At 38.0% G+C, this 22,345-nt stretch overlaps 2 protein-coding genes across 9 annotated transcripts in view; both read right to left on the bottom strand.

The window, feature by feature from the left end:
- LOC128071776 (granulocyte-macrophage colony-stimulating factor receptor subunit alpha-like) overlaps window positions 1-2,221 on the bottom strand; it is a 39,913-nt gene extending 37,692 nt beyond the window's left edge. For 3 of the 6 annotated variants that reach the window (XM_052664821.1, XM_052664820.1, XM_052664816.1), the window contains exon 1: window positions 5-2,221. The gene's annotated coding sequence lies outside the window, so the exon portion shown is untranslated. The remainder of the gene's footprint in view (window positions 1-4) is intronic. The other 3 variants (XM_052664819.1, XM_052664818.1, XM_052664817.1) reach the window with 3 other exon arrangements.
- LOC128071790 (granulocyte-macrophage colony-stimulating factor receptor subunit alpha-like) lies at window positions 671-15,577 on the bottom strand. Of its 3 annotated transcripts, none has more exons than XM_052664858.1 (9): window positions 15,469-15,577; window positions 10,770-10,899; window positions 10,501-10,679; window positions 9,662-9,801; window positions 7,936-7,974; window positions 7,227-7,365; window positions 6,585-6,672; window positions 5,962-6,043; window positions 671-5,066 (listed from the first exon to the last, which is right to left on the bottom strand). In XM_052664858.1, exons 2-9 carry the CDS (start codon window positions 10,895-10,897, stop codon window positions 5,004-5,006), a joined length of 858 nt encoding a protein of 285 aa, XP_052520818.1. In that variant the 5' UTR covers window positions 10,898-10,899; window positions 15,469-15,577; the 3' UTR covers window positions 671-5,003. The 3 variants fall into 3 exon arrangements, with proteins under 3 accessions (XP_052520818.1, XP_052520817.1, XP_052520816.1); XM_052664857.1 differs by lacking the exon at window positions 671-5,066 and adding an exon at window positions 11,472-11,607 and having other exon boundaries at window positions 5,073-6,043; XM_052664856.1 differs by lacking the exon at window positions 671-5,066 and having other exon boundaries at window positions 5,073-6,043.
- Between the last annotated feature and the right edge of the window lie 6,768 nt (window positions 15,578-22,345).

The following is a 22,345-nucleotide window of genomic DNA, read 5'->3' on the forward strand; positions in this document are numbered from 1 at the left end:
TTACCTGCTTCCAAACTGTCTGCCCATCTCAGTTCTTGTGCAAGAAAAGATTATATGGATGTTTCAAGCAGCCAGGGAATCTTTAAAATGGATAGTAACAAGATCAACAAAGTTGTTTTTCACTGCAGCGAAATAATTTGTGTGATGATTTGTAAAGCTATTGATTTGGGAACAGCTCTAGAAATTCTACATACATTCGCTGATGACTGCCATCTTAAGGTCTAAAGATTATCTATCAGGATGAGTAGACCTCAAGCATGTGGGTAAACAGCTGCAAATAGAAAATATCAGAATTTGTCACAGCAAAATCGATTAGCTCTAGATACTCAGTGATCAGTATGTTAAATTTGGTTAGCTCAGCTAGTATACTTCCAAGTGTATTTTTTAGTATACATGCATAAAAGTAGATCTAGGAGCAGCATCTAAGTTTATTACAAATACAATGCCAAAACCAGAAAGAAAATAAAAAAATGTGGCTAAAGAACTTTCTTGGCAGGCAGTAGATATCTTGCTTGCAAAAATCTTTATTCAACTCAGCTCCATGTATTTCTCTGCCAGCTTCTGAGATTATGCCTGGATCATCGGCCCTCCAGCCCATGGCTTCCTGTATCTATCTCAGAACATTACCAAATGCTCCCATAAACAAAACAGAAAGACAAAGATAGACATACCTTGTATTTGAAAACTTCTTTGTCTCATTTATCTTTGTATCATAGTCTTGAGGCTCAGAGAAAATGGAAAGACTCGCAATTGCAATGGTTATACAGCTACAAATAGGGCTGCCTCCTTGTCTTCTACATTTTAGGGAACACTCATATTATCGGAAGTGTTGCAAGATGTGATGCTCATCACTTCCCTTCTGATTGTTACAAAATCAAGAGTCTTAGCAATTTTAAAACCCACATTTCATGCAATATGAACAAGTAGTTAGCTGTTAAATTTTCTTTTTTGTTGTATAGAATCCGGTAATACTTCGGAATCCAATAAATATGTAAAAACATTTCCTCTCAGAGATATTTATCTCTGTCTGTAAATAGTTATTAGTTGTACAAAGCGTGACTCAATAAAAAGCATATCCTTCCATGGGCCAAGCATGCTGCCCCTGGTGCTTGAGGACAGGCCCTCAAGGCCAGGTGTCATCCAAGAGCACTACCAGGAGCAGGCAGCTGGGGATGTGGGGGCGCTCACAATGGTGGGCCCAGCTGAGCAGGGGCCATGTCAGGGTTGGGCAGGGCTGTATTGAGCTGGAGCTTGGCCACTATGCAGTCTCGCTGTGGCAGGGGCTGGTGGCCCTAGGGTGATATTTTAAGGAGAATGGAAAGCGATAAAATTAGAGCCATAACAAATGCCAGAGAGAATCTAATGGAGTTTAGAAAATTGAAGGAAGACAGTTTCTGTGCATCTGCCTCTCTCTCTCCTTTCTTTTTGAGAGAGATCTTTTGTCTCCCTCTTCCAGTAGCATAGTTCCCAGATTGTTAAGCAGTCTCCCACCCCATTCCTGCAGCTGATATCTCCAAAGCAGGAGCTCTGCTCCCACTCTGGCACCTCACACTGCAGAAGAGAAGGAAAGGTGCTGAGGTGAGCCCAGAGATAGGTGGAAAGGAAGAAGGCTGGAATCAATTCCACCAAAGTTGCATTTGTTGATCCTGCACCACTTTAAGGATGGTGTTTAAGGTCAGCTGATGCTCTGAGGGGGCTGTATTTCCACACGCCTACAGACATTTCCTGGGAGAAGCAGTCGGAGCACAAGCCCATATATGGCTGTGGCTGGATGGCTATGCAGTGCCTGTATGTGACTCAGCTGCTCATCACGCTGGTGCAGATGCGGTGGGATGCTGGACAATTGCATTTTCTGTGTGCCTAAATTTGGTTCTGGGAAGTGCTGTCAACTTCCAGATTTAGAGTCCTCCCAATTAATGTGTTAGAATGAGTGAACAAAGAGAAACTGATCCATGCAGCGCTGGGTTCCTTCTCTCCAGTGCAACACTACTTCATGGTTACTTGAGCCTTATGTTCCCACTCTGAAGAGCTCCCAGGCTTATAGCAAATAGTAGAAGAGCAGCACTCTTTGGTACTTTCTGAGATGATGCATCTAAGCAACACATTGAGGAAGTAGGGGTTTTGAGGTTTTGGGGTGCGAACACTCTTTTTTTTTTTTTTTTTTTTTTTTTAACTAGAATGTATTGTAGGAGAACAAGCCAAACAACCCACAAGGACAGTACTGTTACCACCACAAAGAAGCTCTGTTACCCAGGGGATTTCTTTGCTTGTCTGTATTTAGGGCAAATCCTTCCTGAGATTTTTAAAAATATAAACAAATTTAAAAATAAAAAATCACTAAGCAAAACTGTTGCATGTTGATGATATTATCAAAGCCTTGAAGTCCAAGAAACCTGTGTGGAGTGGCCTTACTGTAACCCAGCAGGTGAAAAATAGGCTCTTTTCAGAATTACAGAGGTAGTGAGAATGTATTCAGCTTCTCAGTTTTTTGAGTTCCATGATGATCCTGCCACTGCCAGATCAGAATTAACACAACTTTCCTAGAAAGTCCTAAAGCTTGAAGAATATTTTATTCATCCAACAGCAATAGGAGTGCTCACAAGAGCTGTCTAAACATTTTTTATGGCAATATATGGTTCTTGTATATATTGCAACATTCTTCTTGGTACTTGCACTACTTCCTTTTTTTTCAGAAAATGATGTTTTCCACAGAACAAAGGAATAGCAAGAGGGGACCAGAATACAAGACTTCTGTCTGTGTGAACATCTGAATCAGATAGTTGGAAGGTTACATATCCTGACTACCCTTTTCCAGTGATCATTACTTTGGGTCTTTGCCCAAGAACAGGAAAGAGATGCTGTAATCCCAACTACTCCTACCTCCTCTATCTCATGAATAGGACTTCTGTTGTTCTCATCAGGAGATTAGAAGTGAATTTCAGGTTTCTGAAGGGGCTTTGCAGCCTCAACAGCTTCCATAGTGAAAGCCAAGAGAGTGTAAATAGTTCACTAACAGTCATGATTGTGAAACAGAACAGAAAGGATCCAGTAGACCTTATGTGTTTTGACTTCCATGGTAAGTTTTGGTTTTAGCTGGACATTTGTGATGCAGAAGTTCTTACTGTTAATACATTATAATTTAAAGACTAGGCTCCTTTTCAACTTCTATTTCTAAAGTTATCCAAAAGAAATTGTCCATAAAAACTTATTTATAAACATGGAATCAAAAAAATCTGGCTTCAAAGGAAACATCTTGATCATGTGGGCTAGCAGATGTTTATCACTATCACTATCACTGAATTTTGTCTATTAAGATGGGATTTCAGCTGCCTGAAATGACTTTAACCATCCTGAAATCTGCTGGAAGGGCAACATGGCAGGGTACGGAGAATTAGATCATCAGGAATCATATCCACAGATGCTGGACAGACCAAATGCAGAAGGTACTCAGTTGGATTTGTAACTCATCAAAGAAGAGTTGGTCAAGGATATGACAGTCATTGGCAATCCTGACTGCAAGGACCGCAATGTGGTGGACTTTAAGATCCTAAGAAAAAAGGGGATGGCAAATAGCATAATATATATGTGAGATGTCATGAGCGTATTGCTTAGCTTGCCTGCCAGCAGCCTAGATTTATCTTCCATATATCCTTTGTCCTCTTCCTGTGGTTTGGATGTCATGACACAGACTACAGTTCCTCCCTTTGAGTCTCAAGTAACCTCTCTAACAGTTCTTGGCATCTGCTACCTTTGCCCTACACAAATTCTTTTATGCCAGAGCCATCCTCTCATAACTCATGAACTCAGATCTCCGTGACCTGTGGCCCCGATTGCTTCCTTCTGACACTGGGGATTTCCTATGTTGCAGAAGATGCCTTGGTGCCTGTCGGATGGACTTGGTTTACATTACGGCATTACTCCAGGCACGTTTCTCTCCAGCCAGGGTTATACTCTGGGCAGAAGTGAAATTCTCATTGGAAGCTCCAGTTCGATGAAAAGAAACTCATGCTTCTTCAGTTAAATGTATCCATATTGAGCATTTTTTAGAATCTGGCATATTTTTTTCTTTCTCTCATCAGCACCTCTCCTGTTTTACAAGGATGCAATTTGAACATGCAAGTCATTTGAGACATTCCAGTGTGCCAGGGTTCATTTTATGGTTGTGTTTTTGTTTGTTTGCATGCTTGCTTGTTTTTTTGTTTTGTTTTGTTTTTTTTTTTCTTCTTCATATCAAATTCATTTCAGAAGTAGTTGTTTTAGAAATTTCAAATAAGGCATTGGAAAAGCCAGTCAGGAACAGGATTGAACAGAATTGCTTAGTAGGCATAGGAGTTCTTCAGTATTTATTCTTGAGGGAGACTTAGGTAACGCTGACATGAGAAAAAATAGATCACTTATAACAGAAATGTAAGTAGCTCAGCTCTTGTAACCCTGTAGCTCAGTAATATGCTATTTCCATTACTAATAACAGATCATTGAGCAAATATCTGTAGCTTTTTGGGTTTACATTTACCTTTGTGTGCTATTATCAAGGTACCATTGCAGTATAAGCTTGGATGACTGCCAAAGTCTTCAGGAAGGGATACACAGGATATGGCAATGAGGTATACAAGCATGGGGGAGATAAGAGATGGAACGTAGGCATGGCACTGGGCAATACATGACATCTAACTCGTGGTTTTCCCAGTCTAAATGATTCATCTGTTGAAGTGCAATGTATGATTAAAATCCATATTAATGATTCTGTTTGACATCTCCTTACTAGTTAGAGTATTCCACTAGTTGGAGTATATAACTCAAAATACTTACAGAAATTATATATTATTTCCAAGCAAATAACACAAAGTTTTTTTAATGATAGATTATAGAAGACTGGCCTGATCAGGCAATGCTGTTACATCTGCTTACAAGAGGGAGAATATAAAAAACCTGTAAATTAATGCCAACAAGTACATATATAATCATTTGCATGAAAAAAGAAAGTTCTCTTCTTTTGCATGCCATTATGCTTCTTCAATAATTGTTATTATTTCTTCAGTTTCATGCTTTATGAATTGATTCTCTGTCTATTAAAAGAAAAAAATATTTCATTAACATTTTATGCATGCGATTGATCACTAGTTTATAATTTTGAATCTTCATTACTCAAATTGTTATTATTTATGTATTATATAGAAGATGTGGGATTCTGGCAATGAGAGGACTGGAGTAGATGAGTATATATCTTCCCTTCATGATGAGATCCCCAGAAAAAACCAAAGAAGTTTTACAAAAGTGACTCTGGATCTAACAAAGGAAAGTTCATGTGACTAAGGAAATGAAAGTAGGATTTATAGAAGCTTCCAGTATGTCCTTGTAGGCATATTCTTGCTTCCAGACCTGCTCATTGCCAGCTGAAATACTGTTTGAATTGTTGCAACCAAGCATTTTGCACAATGCTTTCCAGACTGGCAGTTCTCTCATTTTTACTTGTGATATTTTCCTTGTTCTCATAAGTCTCTCAAGCACTCTGCACAGATCAAAACCTCTCAGCGTTCTGCTATACTTTTTTGCTTGTCATATCCTGGAAAATTCTCCTCCTTCAGCAGCATTGCCAAATACAAATGTGGTCTCAACATCTGCTATGTGAGAAGTATTTTTAACCAGAAGTAAATTTCTCTGTGTCTCTCTCTGCGTAGCTACCAGCCGTCTGGATCTACATTATTATTGTGCTGAGAAGCTTAGGCTATGGAGAGCTCGGTGAAATGGCTTATTTAGCCAATACCAAATATCTTTGAATGGAAAAGGAGAACCAGGAGAATTGCTTGTATACGGAGCTCATCTTTTGATACCCCAACAGAAGAAAAAGAAAGAAATATATTTTGTGCTTATATACTTTTATCTGACACTTAGTTCATATGGTTGAGACTGCAGTGGATCCTTCTTTACAAAAAAATTCAGAGAAATGGAAAGAAAACATACCTGGAAATTCACTGGAGAGATATCGTGGAATAGGTCTTTTGGCTGTAGTACAATAGCAGGTACTGTTTTTAAATAAATGGTTCTACAGGGTCAAAAAAAGGTGGAGAAGAAAAGACTCAATATACAAACTTATAATAATGTTATTCTATTATTGTAACAGTGAGGCCTTATTTTCTTTCTCTGAGACAAAAATAATGAAAAGGTATCTAAAAATTGTGAGTCAAAACCAGTGGCATCAGTTCATTGTTCAGAATTTGAATTTTTGCAGTTTATTTTATGACTAGTTAAAGAATTACAGGAAGTTGCTTTTCTTTATCCTCTGAAACAGAAATATCCTTAAACCAAGGCAGAAACTAAAGAGGAATTGATCTAAGACCTCATATCTCTGTTGGAAGGAGTTGTGCTGTATTGATCAAGTAGATAAAAAAACATTGGGAATCAGAAATACAGAGCTCACTTGATATTCTATGGCCAGGAGGTCATGATACCTGCTATAATTCAGTATCACCTTTCCCCCTGTCTTCTCTACTTAAGAGATATCAGAACATTTCTGCTGGGAAAAAAGAAGAGTTATTATACATTAGAATCCAGAATACAAGTTTTGCACAAGAAATAAGACTTACATGATGCAGAAGAAAAGTACGAGACTTGCTGCTATTGCTGATATCAGAAGTAATGTGTATGATGAAATAGATGTCAGTTGTTCTCTTCCTGAAAGACAATAATCATCAAAGTGTTTAGTATCACAAAATAGGAAAGAATGCACCTATTGCACTATGTAAAGCATCTTCTCTGATGCATGATGGCATTTCACAACATCGTGCCATTACTTCTTCCTTGGCCTAGCTTCTCATTGCCTTGTAATATGAGAAGGAATGGGATGGCAGACAGTATGTCCTCAGCAACTTGACGCTTTACCAAACATTTTGTGAGGAACAGAGTCTACATATTATTTCAAAATCTAAGGTGACAGAGAACAGGTGAAATGATAGGTCTGTGAAAACTGAAGGAAAACAGATGGCAGCAGAGACTTGAAAAAGATGTGCATTATCTGCTATCTTCTTGCAAGAAGTATTGACTGTCACAGCAGAACGATTGGAAGCCTCCCTCATATTGAGAGATATGCCACTTCTTTGCTCCTTTTCATCTTAGCAAGTTGAAGGGATGTGCAAATTTAAAAGTGTTTCCACCTGGGAAGTAATAAGCGAAGCAGACAAATAATAATTAAGAGAAAATTATGTCAAGAAAATGATTTTCATTCTTACCAAACTCTACTGGTGTACTCCACTCCCCCCAGTTTTCACTCACTAAGCAGTCATTGTTAGTAGCTCTGATTTTGACGCTGTACCTTTCATTTGCATTGAAGCTGTCAAATATATAGGAATTTCCTGTGATGATTCTTTCCTAAATATAAAACAACTAGACTGAGAGCTTTGCTTTCACTAGATGTACAGATGTAAACACAGGCATCTGCTTCATTTAATGATGTAAACAATCACAGAATAAATTTTTTTACATAATTCTGTGGACAGATGAATGATATTTTTCTTCCTCCTTTATAGTGACTTAATCTTTCAGGTAGTATTTTTCTGATTCCTTCATCCCAACCCCCATCCTGAGACCATTTATGAAGTAAAATTCTCCACAGTTATCTGAATTTTGTGCCTTCAATCATAATGTGAAATTATGATAATATTTCTACATATGCATGAATTTGCTAGGAAGTACAATGAGCTGTAAAATGGAGGATGCGTGACTTGCATAGACGTAACTTCCATGTATGCAAGTATTGTTTGTGCCATGTCTTATAAACAAAAATATAAAACTGTACTGAGGAAATTTGCTAATAATAAGCATACATACTATATTATACACTAGTATCCAGAAGCGGAAGCGATTTGACTGCAGGATGTTCTTTTACTGTTGGCTTTTCAACCCAACATAAACTTTAGACTAATGTCGTAACAGACTTACCGTTTTAGATGTGTTTTTGATTCTTTCCTCAGGATCAGCCTAGCAACAACAAAGAACTTCAATTTTTATGGTTGTTCCTTTTGTTACTATTTAATAAGATGTCCTACCTTGTAAATGGTTGATTTTTTTTTTTTAAAGAGTACATTTCATATTTTAAATGCTTTTCTTTATACACTGTGAAATTAAGCTGTTCTTCCACAGAAACATTTTTCCTCATCACCTGTGCTCTGAAATAATGAACTCTTTAAATGGGAGTGCAGAACTGAGAATCAAACAACTGAAAAGCAATAACAAAAGAAGCTTTTTTCACATGCCCTATGTGTGAAAGATGTATGTCTTACTTGTACTAAAAAAAAGCCTTGAAAAATACTAGCAAACTGTTACAATTTTTTTTCCCCTTAAAACTGTGTATGTGTAACTTTTGCATTCATAGTCATTTAATTCAGCTACGTTATGTCTCCCTTAGTTATTTATTTATTTACTTATTTGCTGTTGGACCAAAGAACTCATGACTACTTCCACAAATATTTCAAGCAGTATTCTTGATGGATAATACACTACTGACCTTATTCATCCAAATCTTCAAAATAGTTGCAGTTAATGAAATGCAAAATAACAATCATTTCACGTTAAGATCTGGAAAACCTGGATATTCTGTTTCAGTGATATGATAGAATATTTCATTTTATTCAAAAACATAGCTGAATATTTCCAATTGAAATTAAAAAGAAAGGACAACGAACTTAAGGAAAACAAAGACAAAACCAAGCACGTTTTAAAAAGGCACCAATACAAAGAATTGATGTGTATTGCTACCACAAAGAAACGTTCGCGACATCTGCAGTGCTGTTCACAATCCTGACAGTATATAAGATGCAGACTTACTTTAGCTAAGCCTCGGAATTGGATGAGATACAAACTTCAAGGTCAATCAAATGGTTAGTGCAATCTGGCAGAGATGTTTGTTTATACAAAAACTGCATCCGAAAGAAACACACAGCTCCAGTTAACAGCAAAACTAGAAACACAGAACAAAGAAACAAACAACAACAACAAAAAAACTAGGAAGTACTTTGCACAGACAGTGCTATGAGTGCGCTAATTGATGCTGTCTGCGTTATCTGTGTAAGCCATCTACTTTTCTTTGAATCACTCACTTCCTCTGGTGCTCTGCAAATGAGTTTAACTTCATATATTTCCGGTCCTTAAACCAGCTAGCTACATTGAAATTCAATCTTCTGGCAATTTTGAGCATTCACAGCAATCCAAGAATTCCAGTTATACAATGAATTTACAACCCAAACCATGCTACTGCCCAACTTTATTCTGAAACAGAAATACTTTCACTGTTATTTGGTCAGTCAACTTCCATATGTAGCAAACTGAAGAAGGCTAAACTAATGTATCTTTTGAAGAGTTGACAGTGGTGAGGGGGAAAGTTATGTTCTATGTTTGTGCTAGAATAACTGTTCACCCCTGGTACAGAGAATCCTCGACCAGTTCCTTTAATGATCAGCCATACGTTGGACTGAAAGTATTCCTGTGAATGGCTGCATTTATGTGTGAGTGGCAGCTGTTCTCAGCTCACATGCAAGGGTTCTACATAGAAAAACAGAGAGGTAACTCAAGAAGAGAAAAGAGAGAACAGTGCACTTGTTGTATGATAGCGCAGGTTGAAACGCAGGTGTATGAAATAATGTTAGGAGTTATAATTCACTCTCCTTACCTTCTTTTCTATGATAATTTCATATTTGAAACAAATGTCTCTGTCCACATGACTTGTATGAGGTCGTTGCCATTGAATTTCACAACTGTGAGAAACTCCTGTACAGTTCACAGTGACATTTAATGGAGGGGTGAGCTTCTCTGAAATAATTTAATTAGAAATACAATCATTATAGGAATACGGCAGATTAAAAATCTAGTCTCTTTGCTCTGTCTTATTAAAAAACTACATCTTGATGAGAATTACCAGATTCACCCCATATTCAGAAGTGAGACTTCCTGATTTATTATTTCAGTTGAGGAGTCTGGAATATCAGACATTACTGTAAATTAAAATAAAAAAAAAAACAGAATAAGCTCATTGCTATATTTTGCTGAATTCTGAAATGTAATCTGTGCATTTGTTTTGTTTTGTTATAGTTTTTGCTCACTGTTTTAAGACATTTGGTATTTTAAGGATCTTTTTTTTCTGTTTCAACAGAATTCAGAATCATGAGATAAAGACACAAACCCAACATCTAGATATTTCCACTCAGGCATCCATAGCTACTTAATCCCAAAAGATGACTTTGTTCTTTCATAGAATATATATGTGATGCCAATGTTCAAAATTCTCCAATCCAGAATTTCAGGTTGACTCTGCATTCAATTTTTTTTTTCTTATAATTTTGACTTTTCAGTCACAAAGGTTGGGAAAAAAGAATAAGTCTGAGGAACAGTATTTCAAAATCTTATCCTTTTTTTTTTTTTTTCCCCCCATAGGATTGAAGTATTGAATTCCTCATTCTTTTAGCACAGTGCTGAAAATAAAATAAAATAAAAAATAATAATAGTCCTTACCAATTTCATACAGATAAATTGTCGCTCTGTAGGGCAAAATATTTTGTCCATTTCTAGACTCATTCACCAGGAAATAAGCTTTCCTATTCTCTTTTATTGTCACATTTTGGAATATACATCCTGTGTGTCTTCCACAATTATCTGTGATGTAATTCTGGCATCTGACGAAATCTTCATTCCTTTATATGACAAATTTCTTCAGTTTAATATTGATAATGTTGCACGTCAGATGAAAATTCAAATTTTCCAAGGCAAGAAGACCTACTCACCTTGAGGTCTTCCAGTACAAGAAATACTGAGCATCTCCTGAAGCATTCCTGTCCACATGCCAAGTGCAGTTCATGAAGGAAATATTATATATCACACAGACAAAATTTTCAATGGCTGTGACATTCATGCCTGCAAACATAGGAAAAATATCTCATGTCCCCTCTGTTAAAGACTGTAGAACTTCTTAAATCATGTAGAACTTGCATGCACATTTAATGATTTTTAGACACCTGATTAGCAAACACAGTTGCATACTGTTTGGGTCTTTCAGTTGCACATTTGCATCAATATAGCAATCATTTTATCTGTGTTGAGTCTGAAGATTGTCTACCATTGTTACAGATGCAGAAGATGTGGCTATGATTTAATCTGTTTAGGCGCAATTACATAGTGGAGGTTACTAACAAAGTCACTCACTGGTGTGACTCCCACCTCCCTTTAGTTACCTATGAACATTGGATCTGATAAATGTTTATAAATATCTAAAGGGAGGTGGGAGTCAAATGGATGAGGCCAGGCTCTTGGTGGTGTGTAGCAATAGGACAAGGAATAATAGCATAAAACTTGAACACAGAAAGTTCTGTACTAACACATGGAAAAATGTCTTTACGCTAAGTGTGATGGAGCACTGGAGCAGGCTGCCCAGAGAGGTTGCAGAACCTCCTTCTATGGAGATACTCAAGACCCAGCTGGATGCCTACCTATGCAACCTATTGTAGGGTGCCTGCTTTAGCAGGGGAGTTAGACTTGTTCTCTTCAGGGCCCTTCCAACCTCTGTGATTCTCTGATTCTGTGATGTGTCCTTTGCTTACATCTTCAGTTTATCAAAGGTCCAGTCTACAGTGGAATATAAATTCTGCAAATATGAGCCAGGGAAGTTTTCTATCCTGCATTCGTGTTAAGTGCTCTAAACTTATGAGTATGGACTTACAAAGGATTAAGAAATTAAGATAAGTTGTCCACTACTTTTTTTTCTGTGTTAAAACTAGGTGATTACAACCCAACTGTAACTCTGTTTTCTGAAGATATGACCTGCAGAATTGTCATGATTTTGAGGAGATAAAAGCATATTTTGGATCTTTAATTTAGATCCACTGCTAACCTATTCAAGACTGATACAGATTGGATTCAAGGGTTTGTGGAATTCTGTTTGCACATAACTTTGATAACATCCATGTTATTAACGCAGAAAAGTGTATTGTCCTTCTGAATCCTTTTCTCTCCTCAACAGTGCTGTATGAAAAAATAATTCTCTAGAATAAAAGGAGCTTAAATGCATTCTTGTACCTAATGTGTATATACATATTTTGGTGGCTCCAGGCAGTTGCTCTGCTGTATGAAGGTATTTGGAACTTATTTACAGAAAGTTTATTTCATCTGAACATATTAGGGATTTAAGAACCAAATACATGTGGCCTGACTCAAAATTTCCGGAGGCAAAGGCTGATATCTAGGAGAACTAATACAACATATACAACTAATATACAACTAGAACTAATACAACTAATACAACTAATACCTTGGCTACAAACACATATAAATGAATAACTTCCCATCACTCAGAAAACCTCAGGGGAAACATCCTCTTCACACTCAGCACACTGGTAATCAGGATGCACTAGGGGAGTTGTTATTAGGGACAAGATATTTCAATGGAGACACAAGAGTAGCAGCTACCTGATTTTGTAAACATCTGAAAATAAAGAGGAGTAGTTCAAGAGACAAAAAAAAATTGCCAAAATACTCCTGTTGCTAGAGACATGTAAGCATTCAATATAGAGTTGTTTATATCTGACTTACATATGTGTTTATATAAACATATTACAGTACACTCTTCAGAGTCCAGTGAGTAAATCACGATACTAAGGTGACCAAGACCATCAATCATTTCTCTGTTATTTCACAGATTCACCTGATGACCCAGGGTCAATCAAATCTGTGCACTTCATTTCCCCATTTACACAAGGGAAATACTTCTGGATTGGAAATAGGGAAGTGTTCTTCCCATCAAAAATGTGCAACAGGCTGAAGTATGATCATAGGCACTGTGTGAGGATCTTAGAAGTTTAGGCTTTATAAAGCCTTTGGTGATGCTGTAAATCAAAAGGAAAAAGGGTTATTTTGGTGTCAAATTCAAAAACAACCTGTTTCAGGAATGGCCCAAAAAACAGCTAGGTTGACTGAGGACATAGTAGGGTAAAGGGAACTCCTGAGGTGGCATTGTGGCATTGTGGTCGAAGAAAAGGCAAATGAAACCAGTTCCTTGCCCTCTTTAGTTGTAACTTCAGCTTTTTATAACTAAGAGAAGCATATAGAAACACCCAAATATTCTTTAAACTTACTAGCCTGTGTTATGCAGCCACGATGTTACTATGCCTACAAACAGCCATGATCAGCTGGAGAATTATGTGTGAGTCACTTTGTTCGCTTTATGGATAGGAATTTCATTCCAAACTCTGGGAATTTATTTTTAATTTCCACCTTTCCACGGTGTGTAAAATTCTGACTACCTTTCCTTTATGGAGCTGTTTATTTTTGAGTCTATCCTATTCCCTATAGTGTTACAATTTTACCTTCATTTTTAATAACAGTTAAGTTCCTTAGATATTTCTCCCACTATCTTCCATTATTTCAATGAGATATTTAAATTTTTCTCCCTCCAGTTTATACTTGAGAGCTTGACAAATTTTCTTAGTGGTTTTTTGCTCTACAATTCTTCTTTTAAAAACCCTTTATTCATCATTTTTTTATCATTATTTCCTTAAAAATAGGTAGAACCATACTGCCATGATTCTTTCCTCTGAGCTGTACTGGGAAAAAAAATGTTTTATCTGCAAAAAATATCATCGGAGATAATAAAATTTTGTTTTCTGTTCTTTGTGGTAATTGGGATTACTAACAAGGAAGGACTGGATCTCACTGCTGGGCCAAGACCAATTTCATATTTTATTCAGTAGTTCTTGAATAGAAAATGTAAAAACATCTTTCAGCTCTTGGACACAGTAGATCAGATAATTTGTAGAGGGTTGCAAATAGCATATTTTATAATTAAAAGAACATGATTTGTTTTTGGAAATGAAAAAAATGAATTACTTTCAACATTTAACATTTAACTCTGAAGACAGCATCAGACCGTGGGGTGCAGTTTGTCTTAACAGCATACAGGTGCTGTATAAATGTGCCCTCAAGGGAGGCAGTAATTCTGTGCTGCCTTTGTAGTGGCTAGAAAGAAACAGTACTTGAGACACAGTTAATTCAAACTAGCCTAGGATGAGATAAATGAAGTCTTCACTGTGTTTCCTGCCTGAAAAGGTAAGTCAGAGTGATCAGCCCAGACATATCTCTATTTAACAAAATTTTCTGCCTTGAATATAGGAGATTTAATTCATTCTGCCTCTTACATCATCTGGAACCTGCATGTAGTTAATGAACAGAAACGTTTCCTATCTTCCTTTTTTGTGAAATCTGCAAATTTATTTTTGAAATGATCTTTTCCTCCTCTTTCTTATACCTGTGGTCTCACATATTCTCTTTAGAAAAACAGTTACAGTAGAAGAACAGTACTTGTTCTCCTCAGAGGTGGGAAGCGCTTTCTTTTACATCTCACACAATTGATGTGCAGATCATTGACCAAAATTTTAAAGAAACATGAAGCATTTCCATGCAAAGCTGTTTCCATTCTGCATCCATTGTGCACTGTTGTTTATAAACTTTCTGTGAAAATGGGTTACAACTAGGCTTTGTGTTGCAGAACAACCCACCCTTCATTTCTTCCCTGAAAATGCTCAGCCCTGACACATGTCCACAGGAGATGTTCATTTTAGAAATTCAGAAATATCAGCTATGTTGAAGTCCTGTTACATTATCAATTCTTCAGACTGATTAGTTCTCATTAGATTATTAGCCTAATAACATCCTGGTTATAAGCAACATCTGACCCTGTAGCTTATTTTAGCTCATCAGAGCCTATATTATGTCAGATACTACAATGACTTTTATAAACACAGGAAAGGAAGATGTTACTGAAAAAAAAAAAAAAAAAAAAAAAAAAAAAAGTGAAAGATATATATACATATATGTATTTAAATATATATATAATTTATATATATATATAAAATATAATTTTTATACATACTCTATTCCTTACTACGAGGCTTATTTTTGAAATATGCCTTACTTTTAGGCGTATTCAATTCATGCCTCTGTTCTTTTGTCATTTTCAGAGAACTCTACATATATGGAATATTCTACTTCACTATTAACATTGGAATAAGAGAAAAGACACTTAAATAGTTTCATTTAACTGGTGCCTAAATGCAGTCCTCCTAAAAGGAACTCACTGTTACAGTGATTTTGCTTTATGAATGCAAAAATCTGAACATTTCCAGTCAGACCTGGCTTTCTTCAAGAGCGTATTTGGTAGAGCCCAGTAATACTGGAAATATGGTCACTCTTCATTTTAAAATAATTTTATATAATAAATAAACTATAGAAAAAATATGCTAAAATGCCATCAAAATTTTGGCTACATCTGTCTTTGGAGACAAAAGCATGCATTTTGGAGATAGTATTTACCCATCCCTAGAAGAGTTATTTTAAGAACATTTAAATTAACACAAGTGATATAAGTGCAGTATTTCTTTGCCTACCTTCTTTGTGGTAAAACTGTACAACAGATAAAGTCAAAAGCAAACGTACCTTCTCCTTTCAAACCTGTTTCCCTGTGGCAGTTATAGCAGTCGGGCACAGAAAAAGCGGAAGCCGTGAGTACAACTCAGTGGCATATTTTTGTGTGCTTTGACAGTGTTATTTCATTATTAAGTTTTTCTAAACCTCACGTAAAAGGGTGCAAAAATCCCGCCTACGCCTTTGTCTTACTCATTTCCCCTACACCGCACTTCCTTAAGGCAACGGGCAAAAGGAGCCACTGTATTGCTATAGGGAGGCAAAAATAAAAACGGTGTGACAGCTTCTTCACCACTTCATTCATGTAATTTTCTTCTTTTTCCTGTTACATGAGCTTCATATGGGCTTCTGTATAGAGCACAGCCTCAGTGGCACATGCAGATGTGAGATAAATTTCTGGGTTAGATATAGGTCAACATTGTTGTTTCAAACCACCACCACTGTTTTCTGCTTATTGCTGAGGGTCACCTGTGCAATTTGCCTGATGCTGTGGACTTTGTAACAGCAGTTTCCAGCTCTGCACTATTCAACCTCAAATGCAGTTCCTATGAAAGAGTAGCAAACCAATGTTTTCAGCTCCCATAACTTCTCCTTTGTCAATCTTCCACTTGACAAGGGTAGTGTCCTTCTTGTGCACATACTTTTTTTCTGGGTACATTCAATGGACAGTCAAGGTAAAGTTTGTTTTGGCATTTAAAAGCCCTGAGGGTACCAAAACAACACTATGGCACCTGTGTTAGTGCACTGGTCCTCAGAGGTGTGCAGCATCACTTGCATGAACTTCAGTGTCCTCATTCTAAATGCATACAGTAATGTGAGCACACATGAGCCATCACACTCAAGTAATCGCCCAGGTTAACAGGCTCTGAAGTGAGTAGCATAAGGCCTTTTGCTACCTTGACTGATTTTGAGACCAAAGAATGGGCCTGGGTCCTGGAAGACACTTACTCAGCAAAGCAGCTTTCTGTGAACTGAGAAACATAGCATCTGCCTTTCCACGTACTGCACAGTACCTGAAAGGCACATTTTTGACTGCTTAGGGCACTAATGCTTTGGATTTCTTGGGAAAATGCCCTCAGAGGTACAAGAACAAATGAGAGATGGAAGGTATTTAAAAACTTTTTTATTTGAGCATAAGAGATCTCAAACCTGACATGCAAAAGACCAGGCAAATGAACCAGGGAATTAGGTTGCCTAACTCAAGACCTCTTAGCCAAACTAAGGCACAAAACCAAAATGCATAGGCAGTGGAGGCAGGAATACAAATTCTAGGAATTGAGGGATGTGGTCCAGGAAATTGTGAAATTCAAGGCAAAGCTGGGCCCGAGGTGTGCTAGAGGTGAAAAAAATAACGAGAAGGATTTATTAAAATGCCTAGAACAACAAAGGAAGATAAAGAAATGGTATGGTCCCTGATGAGTGAAATGGAAAATATTCTAGTCACACTGTCCAATTCACAGAATGCAAAGGACTGGGAGAATGAAGAACTTCCCTCTGTCAGAGAGATCACATTTGAGACTATTCGAGGAATCTGAATGTGCACAAATCCATGGGACCATATTGAGAACCATCATATATGGATGTCTGTCAGCCTCTTGAATTTCCCTGTGTCTGGAAACAGGGAAACACAACCTCTGCTTTTAAAGGAAAAATATCTATATTAAAAAGAGAAAAAAAGAGGTCTGGAGAACTACAGGCCAGTTAGTCTCCATCTGTGCCTGGCTAGATCATTGAACAGATCCTCCTGGAAACTATGGTAGGACACATGGAAAACTGAGAGTGACAATCATCATGGATTCTCTAAAGGCAAATTGTGCCTGACAAATTTGGTGGAATCTTGCAATGGGGTTGCAGTGTTCATGGATAGGGGAAGAACAACTGACATAATCTACCAGGACTTGTATACTGCATTTGATGCTGTCCCCCTCAACATCTTTGTCTCAAAATTGGAGAGATCTGGATTTGATAAATGGAGCACTAATGGTGGACAAGGAATTGGCAGGATGGATGCACTGAAAATGTTGCAGTAAACTGCTCAGTACCAGGTGGATACTAGCAATGGGTTGTGTCCTTCACAAGTCTGTACTGGGGCTGATGCTGTTTAACATCTTTGTGAATGATATGGACAGTGGAATTGAATGCACCCTCAGCAAGTCTGAACTTCTTTACAGTAAGGGTGATGGAGCACAGGAACGAGGCTGCCCAGAGTGGCTGTTAAGTCTCCTTTCTACAGAGACATTCAAGACCCATCTGGATGCCTACCTGCGTGACCTATTGCAGGGAACCTGCTTTGACAGGAGGATTGGACTCAGTGATCTCTTGAGGTCCCTTTCAACCCTTGTGATTCTGTGATTCTGTGACTTGCAGCCCTGAAAGCCAATTGTGTCCTGAGCTGCATGAAAAGTGCATGAAAAGTACAGTGGACAGCAGGATGAGGGAGATAATTCTCTCTACTCTGCTCTTTTGAGACCCTACCTGGAAAAATGCGTTAAGCACTGAGGTTCCCAGCTCAAGAAAGAAAAGGATTTGTTAGAGCAGATCCAGAGGAGGGCCACAAAGTAAATAAGTTGGGCTGGAGGACCTATCCTATGAAGAAAGGCCAAGTGTTGGAGTTGTTTAGTTTAGAAAAGAGAAGTTTCTTTCTGAGAAGATATTATAGCAGCTTTCCAGAATCTAAAGAGAGCTAAAAGGAAAGACAGAGAGAGACTCTTTATCAGGTGATATGGGACAAAGAGTAATATCTTTAAACTGAATTAGGGTAGATTTAGATTAGATATTAGAGAGAGATTGTTTACTCTGAGGGTGGTGAGGCACTGGCACAGCTGCCCAGAGAAACTGTGGTGCCCCATCCCTGGAGGTGCTCAAGGCCAGGTTGGATGGAGCCCTGGGCTGCCTCAGCTAGTGGGGGGCTCAGAATTGCATGGGCTTTAAGATCTCTTCCAACATAAACCATTATTTCATGATTTTATGACTGTGTGTTTACAGATCTCTCTACCTTTCTTATCATTTAATTACTTGTACATAAAGTTATTAAACAGCACTCATGACTTACAATGTTCAGTGAATGTACCAGTTTTGCTACACATATCTGTTACATTTCTCTGAAGAGATTGGAAATAATTTCAGATTTGTCCTGACTGTTTTCTTGTATACTGAACACTTCTCTCCTATCAGCCTTCTTTGTTTTTTTTTTTTTTTTTTTTTTCCTCTTTTTCTCCTGATCAGAGGAGGAATTGGGAGTTACTTGAGAAGATGTTTCATCTTCCTGAGGTTTCAATTCCCCAATTTTATTCATAGGTCAGAGAGCAGACAATAGGCTGTTGCCTGCACTTCATTTCAGGAGCTGCAGAAGTAAGACCTTCTGTTCTCTTTCTCACTTTCTCTTGTACCACATTTTAAAACTTGAGTGTGTGTGGTTTCAGGATCAATTTTTATCAGCAAGCCTGAAATCTCATTTTCACTAGGGTATGTATAACCCGTCCAGATAGCTGATAATAGTGCTGGAAAGGTTGGAAACTAAACAATTGACTTTCATACTCATCTGCAAATTCTGCAGCATGAAACAGGATTTCTGTTGAAAGGATGTAATTAATGTAATTAAAAACTGTATCACAACACATAGGTACACATTCTAAAAGAAATAGAGTTGTATATACAAACGTAAATGAGGATGGATAATCTTCCTATACTTCCATGTCTTTTATTTAAATTGTGTTTTCTAAAATATTTACAGTTCTTCTATGCTGTCACATTGGACAATTTATCTTGTGATATGGGAAACTACTGTAATTCTTTGGTTCATAAACGTATGTGTGACTTTTTAAAGGGAAGATTTATGTAACCTTTGAGATACGGACATGCTTGCTCATGTACATGATGCTTCCACATCATGTAATCATTTGGGATGACACTGGATCACTTAGATTATCTTTGTTAAGATAATGCTGAGTAATTTATTGGCATAAGTGTAAGGAGTTTACTCACCATAAATCTCCTTGCAGTGATTCAGGTATATTTTCAGGTAGATGTTAGAAAGATTCATGGCTGGACATTTGGGACTTCTGACATTTGGGATCCTATGAAAATTTCAAAGATTTGGGACTTATATGTGCAGCAAGATCTGATGAAATTACGCTAGTCTCAACCACTAAAGCTATTCATACTATGAGTGCAAATCTTTTTGAATGTGAAAGCTGCTTTTTTCCAGGATTTACTGATTTCACACAAATTCAGAATAAAGGAGTGTCTCACCACTTTCAAAGGAAAGAATTTCTTCCCAACATCTAGTCTAAATCGGCCCTCATCCAGTTTAAAAACATTTCCCCTCATCCCGTCACTACCTGTGCTTGTAAAAAGTTGCTCACCAGCTTTCCTGTAGTCCCTCTTCAGGTACTGGAAGGCTACTATAAGGTCTCCTTGGAGCCTTCTCTTCTTCAGACTGAAGAGCCCCAGTTCTCTCAGTCTACCCTCGCTGGGGAGGTGCTTCAGCCCTCTGACCACGTTTGTGGCTCTCATCTGGACCTGCTCCAACACTCAATGTTCTCCTTGTGTTGAGGACCCCAGAACTGGATGCAGCACTCCAAGTGGGTCTCACAATAGCGAGTAGAGTAGAGGGGCAGAATCACCTCCCTCGACCTGATGGTCATACATCTCTTGATGCAACCCAGGATACAGTTTGCCTTCTGGGCTGCAAGTGCACATGGCTGGCTCAAGGACCACTTCTTCCAGGTTCAACATCAAGAGCTTCCCAACAGATAGGAATTCAAGAAAGGGAGCCAGAAGGCCTGCATTGTTAAACAGGGAACTGCTGGGCAAACTCAAGTGGAATAGGAGAGTGTATGGATCATGGAAGGAGGGGCCATTTGGCTGGCCACGTGGGAGGAATATAAGACTGTTTTCAAAGGATGTAAGGAGACAACTAGGCGAGAATTAAACCTTGCAAGGGAGGACAAGGACAACAGAAAGGGCTTCTTCAAATACAGTGCAGATAAAACTAGCATTAGAGGCAATGTAGGCCCATTAATGAATGAGGTGGTGCCCTGGTGACAGAAAATACAGAGAAGGTGGAGTTACTAAATGCCTTCTTTTCTTCTGTCTGTACTGCTGGAGGCTGTCTTCTGGAGCCCCATACCCCTGAGGCCCCAGAGGAAGTCAGGCTAAAGGAGGAGTTTTCCTCAGTTCATGAGGCTGGGTTAAGGACCAATTAAGAAATGTGGACATCCATAAATCCATGGGTCTTGATGGGATGCAGTTGCTGAAGGAGCTGATGGAAGTCATTGCTATGCCTCTCTCCATTATTTTTGGTAAGTTGTGGGGAATGGGAGAGGTACCTGGGGGCTGGAGGAAAGCAAATGTCACTCCAGTCTTTAAAAAGGGGAAGAAGCCTCACCTCCATCCCTGGAAAGGTGATGGAACAGCTTCTGACATGCCAGAAGGCTGTGCTGACATTCAGAAAGACCTAGACAGGCAGAAGAGTTGGGTGGGGAGAAATTTTATGAAATATAACAAGGGCAAGTGTAGAGTTTTCCAGCTCCATCTAGATTTGCAATTATTTCCATATGCAATAGTGGAATTCTTTCCTTGGCACACTTCCAAGGAGTGAAAATATTCTAAAATATACTTTTCTGTTGTCCATTGATTGTAAATTTGCCCTTGATGGATTACTTTCACTGCAATAGTGAATAGCATAAAGATGAAAATTCATTATAAAGTTGCACTGTATAGAAGCCACTTGGTTGACTAATCAGACCACAACATTTAGAATAGAAAGAGGGATATAAGGATATAGAGTAAATTGTATAATCAGCAGCTATTGTAATGCACTCACAGAGCAATTACATAATTGCCTTATATTTTCATACTTTTCCTTCTGTGGTTTCACAGAGAAATCAAAAGATTCTTAGAACCTAGTGTGAGCAAACTGGGCAGGTCATGGGTAAGGAAGCCAAGAGTTGCCAGCAAGAACACACAGAATTTGCTTATTCTTCCCAATCTGATCATACTTAGTGCTGAAGTCTTCTCAGCAAGGGAAACACATTTCTGAAGCAGTGAGGGACAGATGCACACACATGCCAGAGCATGGGGAACAGTGAGTGGTGCTTAACTGAGAGGGGCTACCTTGTGCAGATACTTACAGTTCTCACGTGAATATTTGCATCAGGAATGTCCATAGAGATATGCTAGATATAAGACTACAATTATACCAGAAGTTTGTTTTGAAAAATTTCTCTGTGGAAACATATGTAAGGTTGGGAGTTCTTGTGAATTATGGGCCAGCACGTTTATTTGGTACTACTGTTCTTATGAAAAAGGAAATGAGAGAGGAAAAAAACTAACTGTAACTGATCTGTTCAGAATTGAGTTAATCTGACTGTTGCTCTGTAGAGGAACCGAAAGACTCATACTATAGGGTAAAGACTGTCCTGTGACTCTTGTGTCTACTCAGCTTCTGTAATTCTTGAAACCAAGCCCTGCAGACTGTCAAAAACAGGGTCAAGTTCCTGTACTGGGGAAGTTGTGATGTGATGTAGCAGTTACAGCAAATTAGGATACAAGATATCGGGCTGGTACAAAAGCCTTTATTTATTACCATGTCAACATCTTTAATTGTGAAAAAAAGTGATCATAGATTAGGAAAGTTTAAACCCTCATTAATTAGAGTTAGCATTGCTTTATCAGTGTCAGTATGGGTATTTAAAATAGATATTTGGAAAGTGTAACTTGACAGAAAGATACAGAATGCACAAAGTCAACTCTCTGCAGAGTGTTTGAAACCCACTTTTGTCATTGGCAGCCTCACAGTCAGTGCTTGAGCTAGACATGTTCATATAGACATGTTCAATCACTTAACTTAAAAATGGACTTCCCCCTAGCTGCTGTGTCAGCCTGG

The sequence above is a fragment of the Tympanuchus pallidicinctus genome, unplaced genomic scaffold (genome assembly GCF_026119805.1).
Source record: "Tympanuchus pallidicinctus isolate F22 unplaced genomic scaffold, pur_lepc_1.0 scaffold6, whole genome shotgun sequence".
NCBI classification, from domain to species: Eukaryota; Metazoa; Chordata; class Aves; order Galliformes; family Phasianidae; genus Tympanuchus; species Tympanuchus pallidicinctus.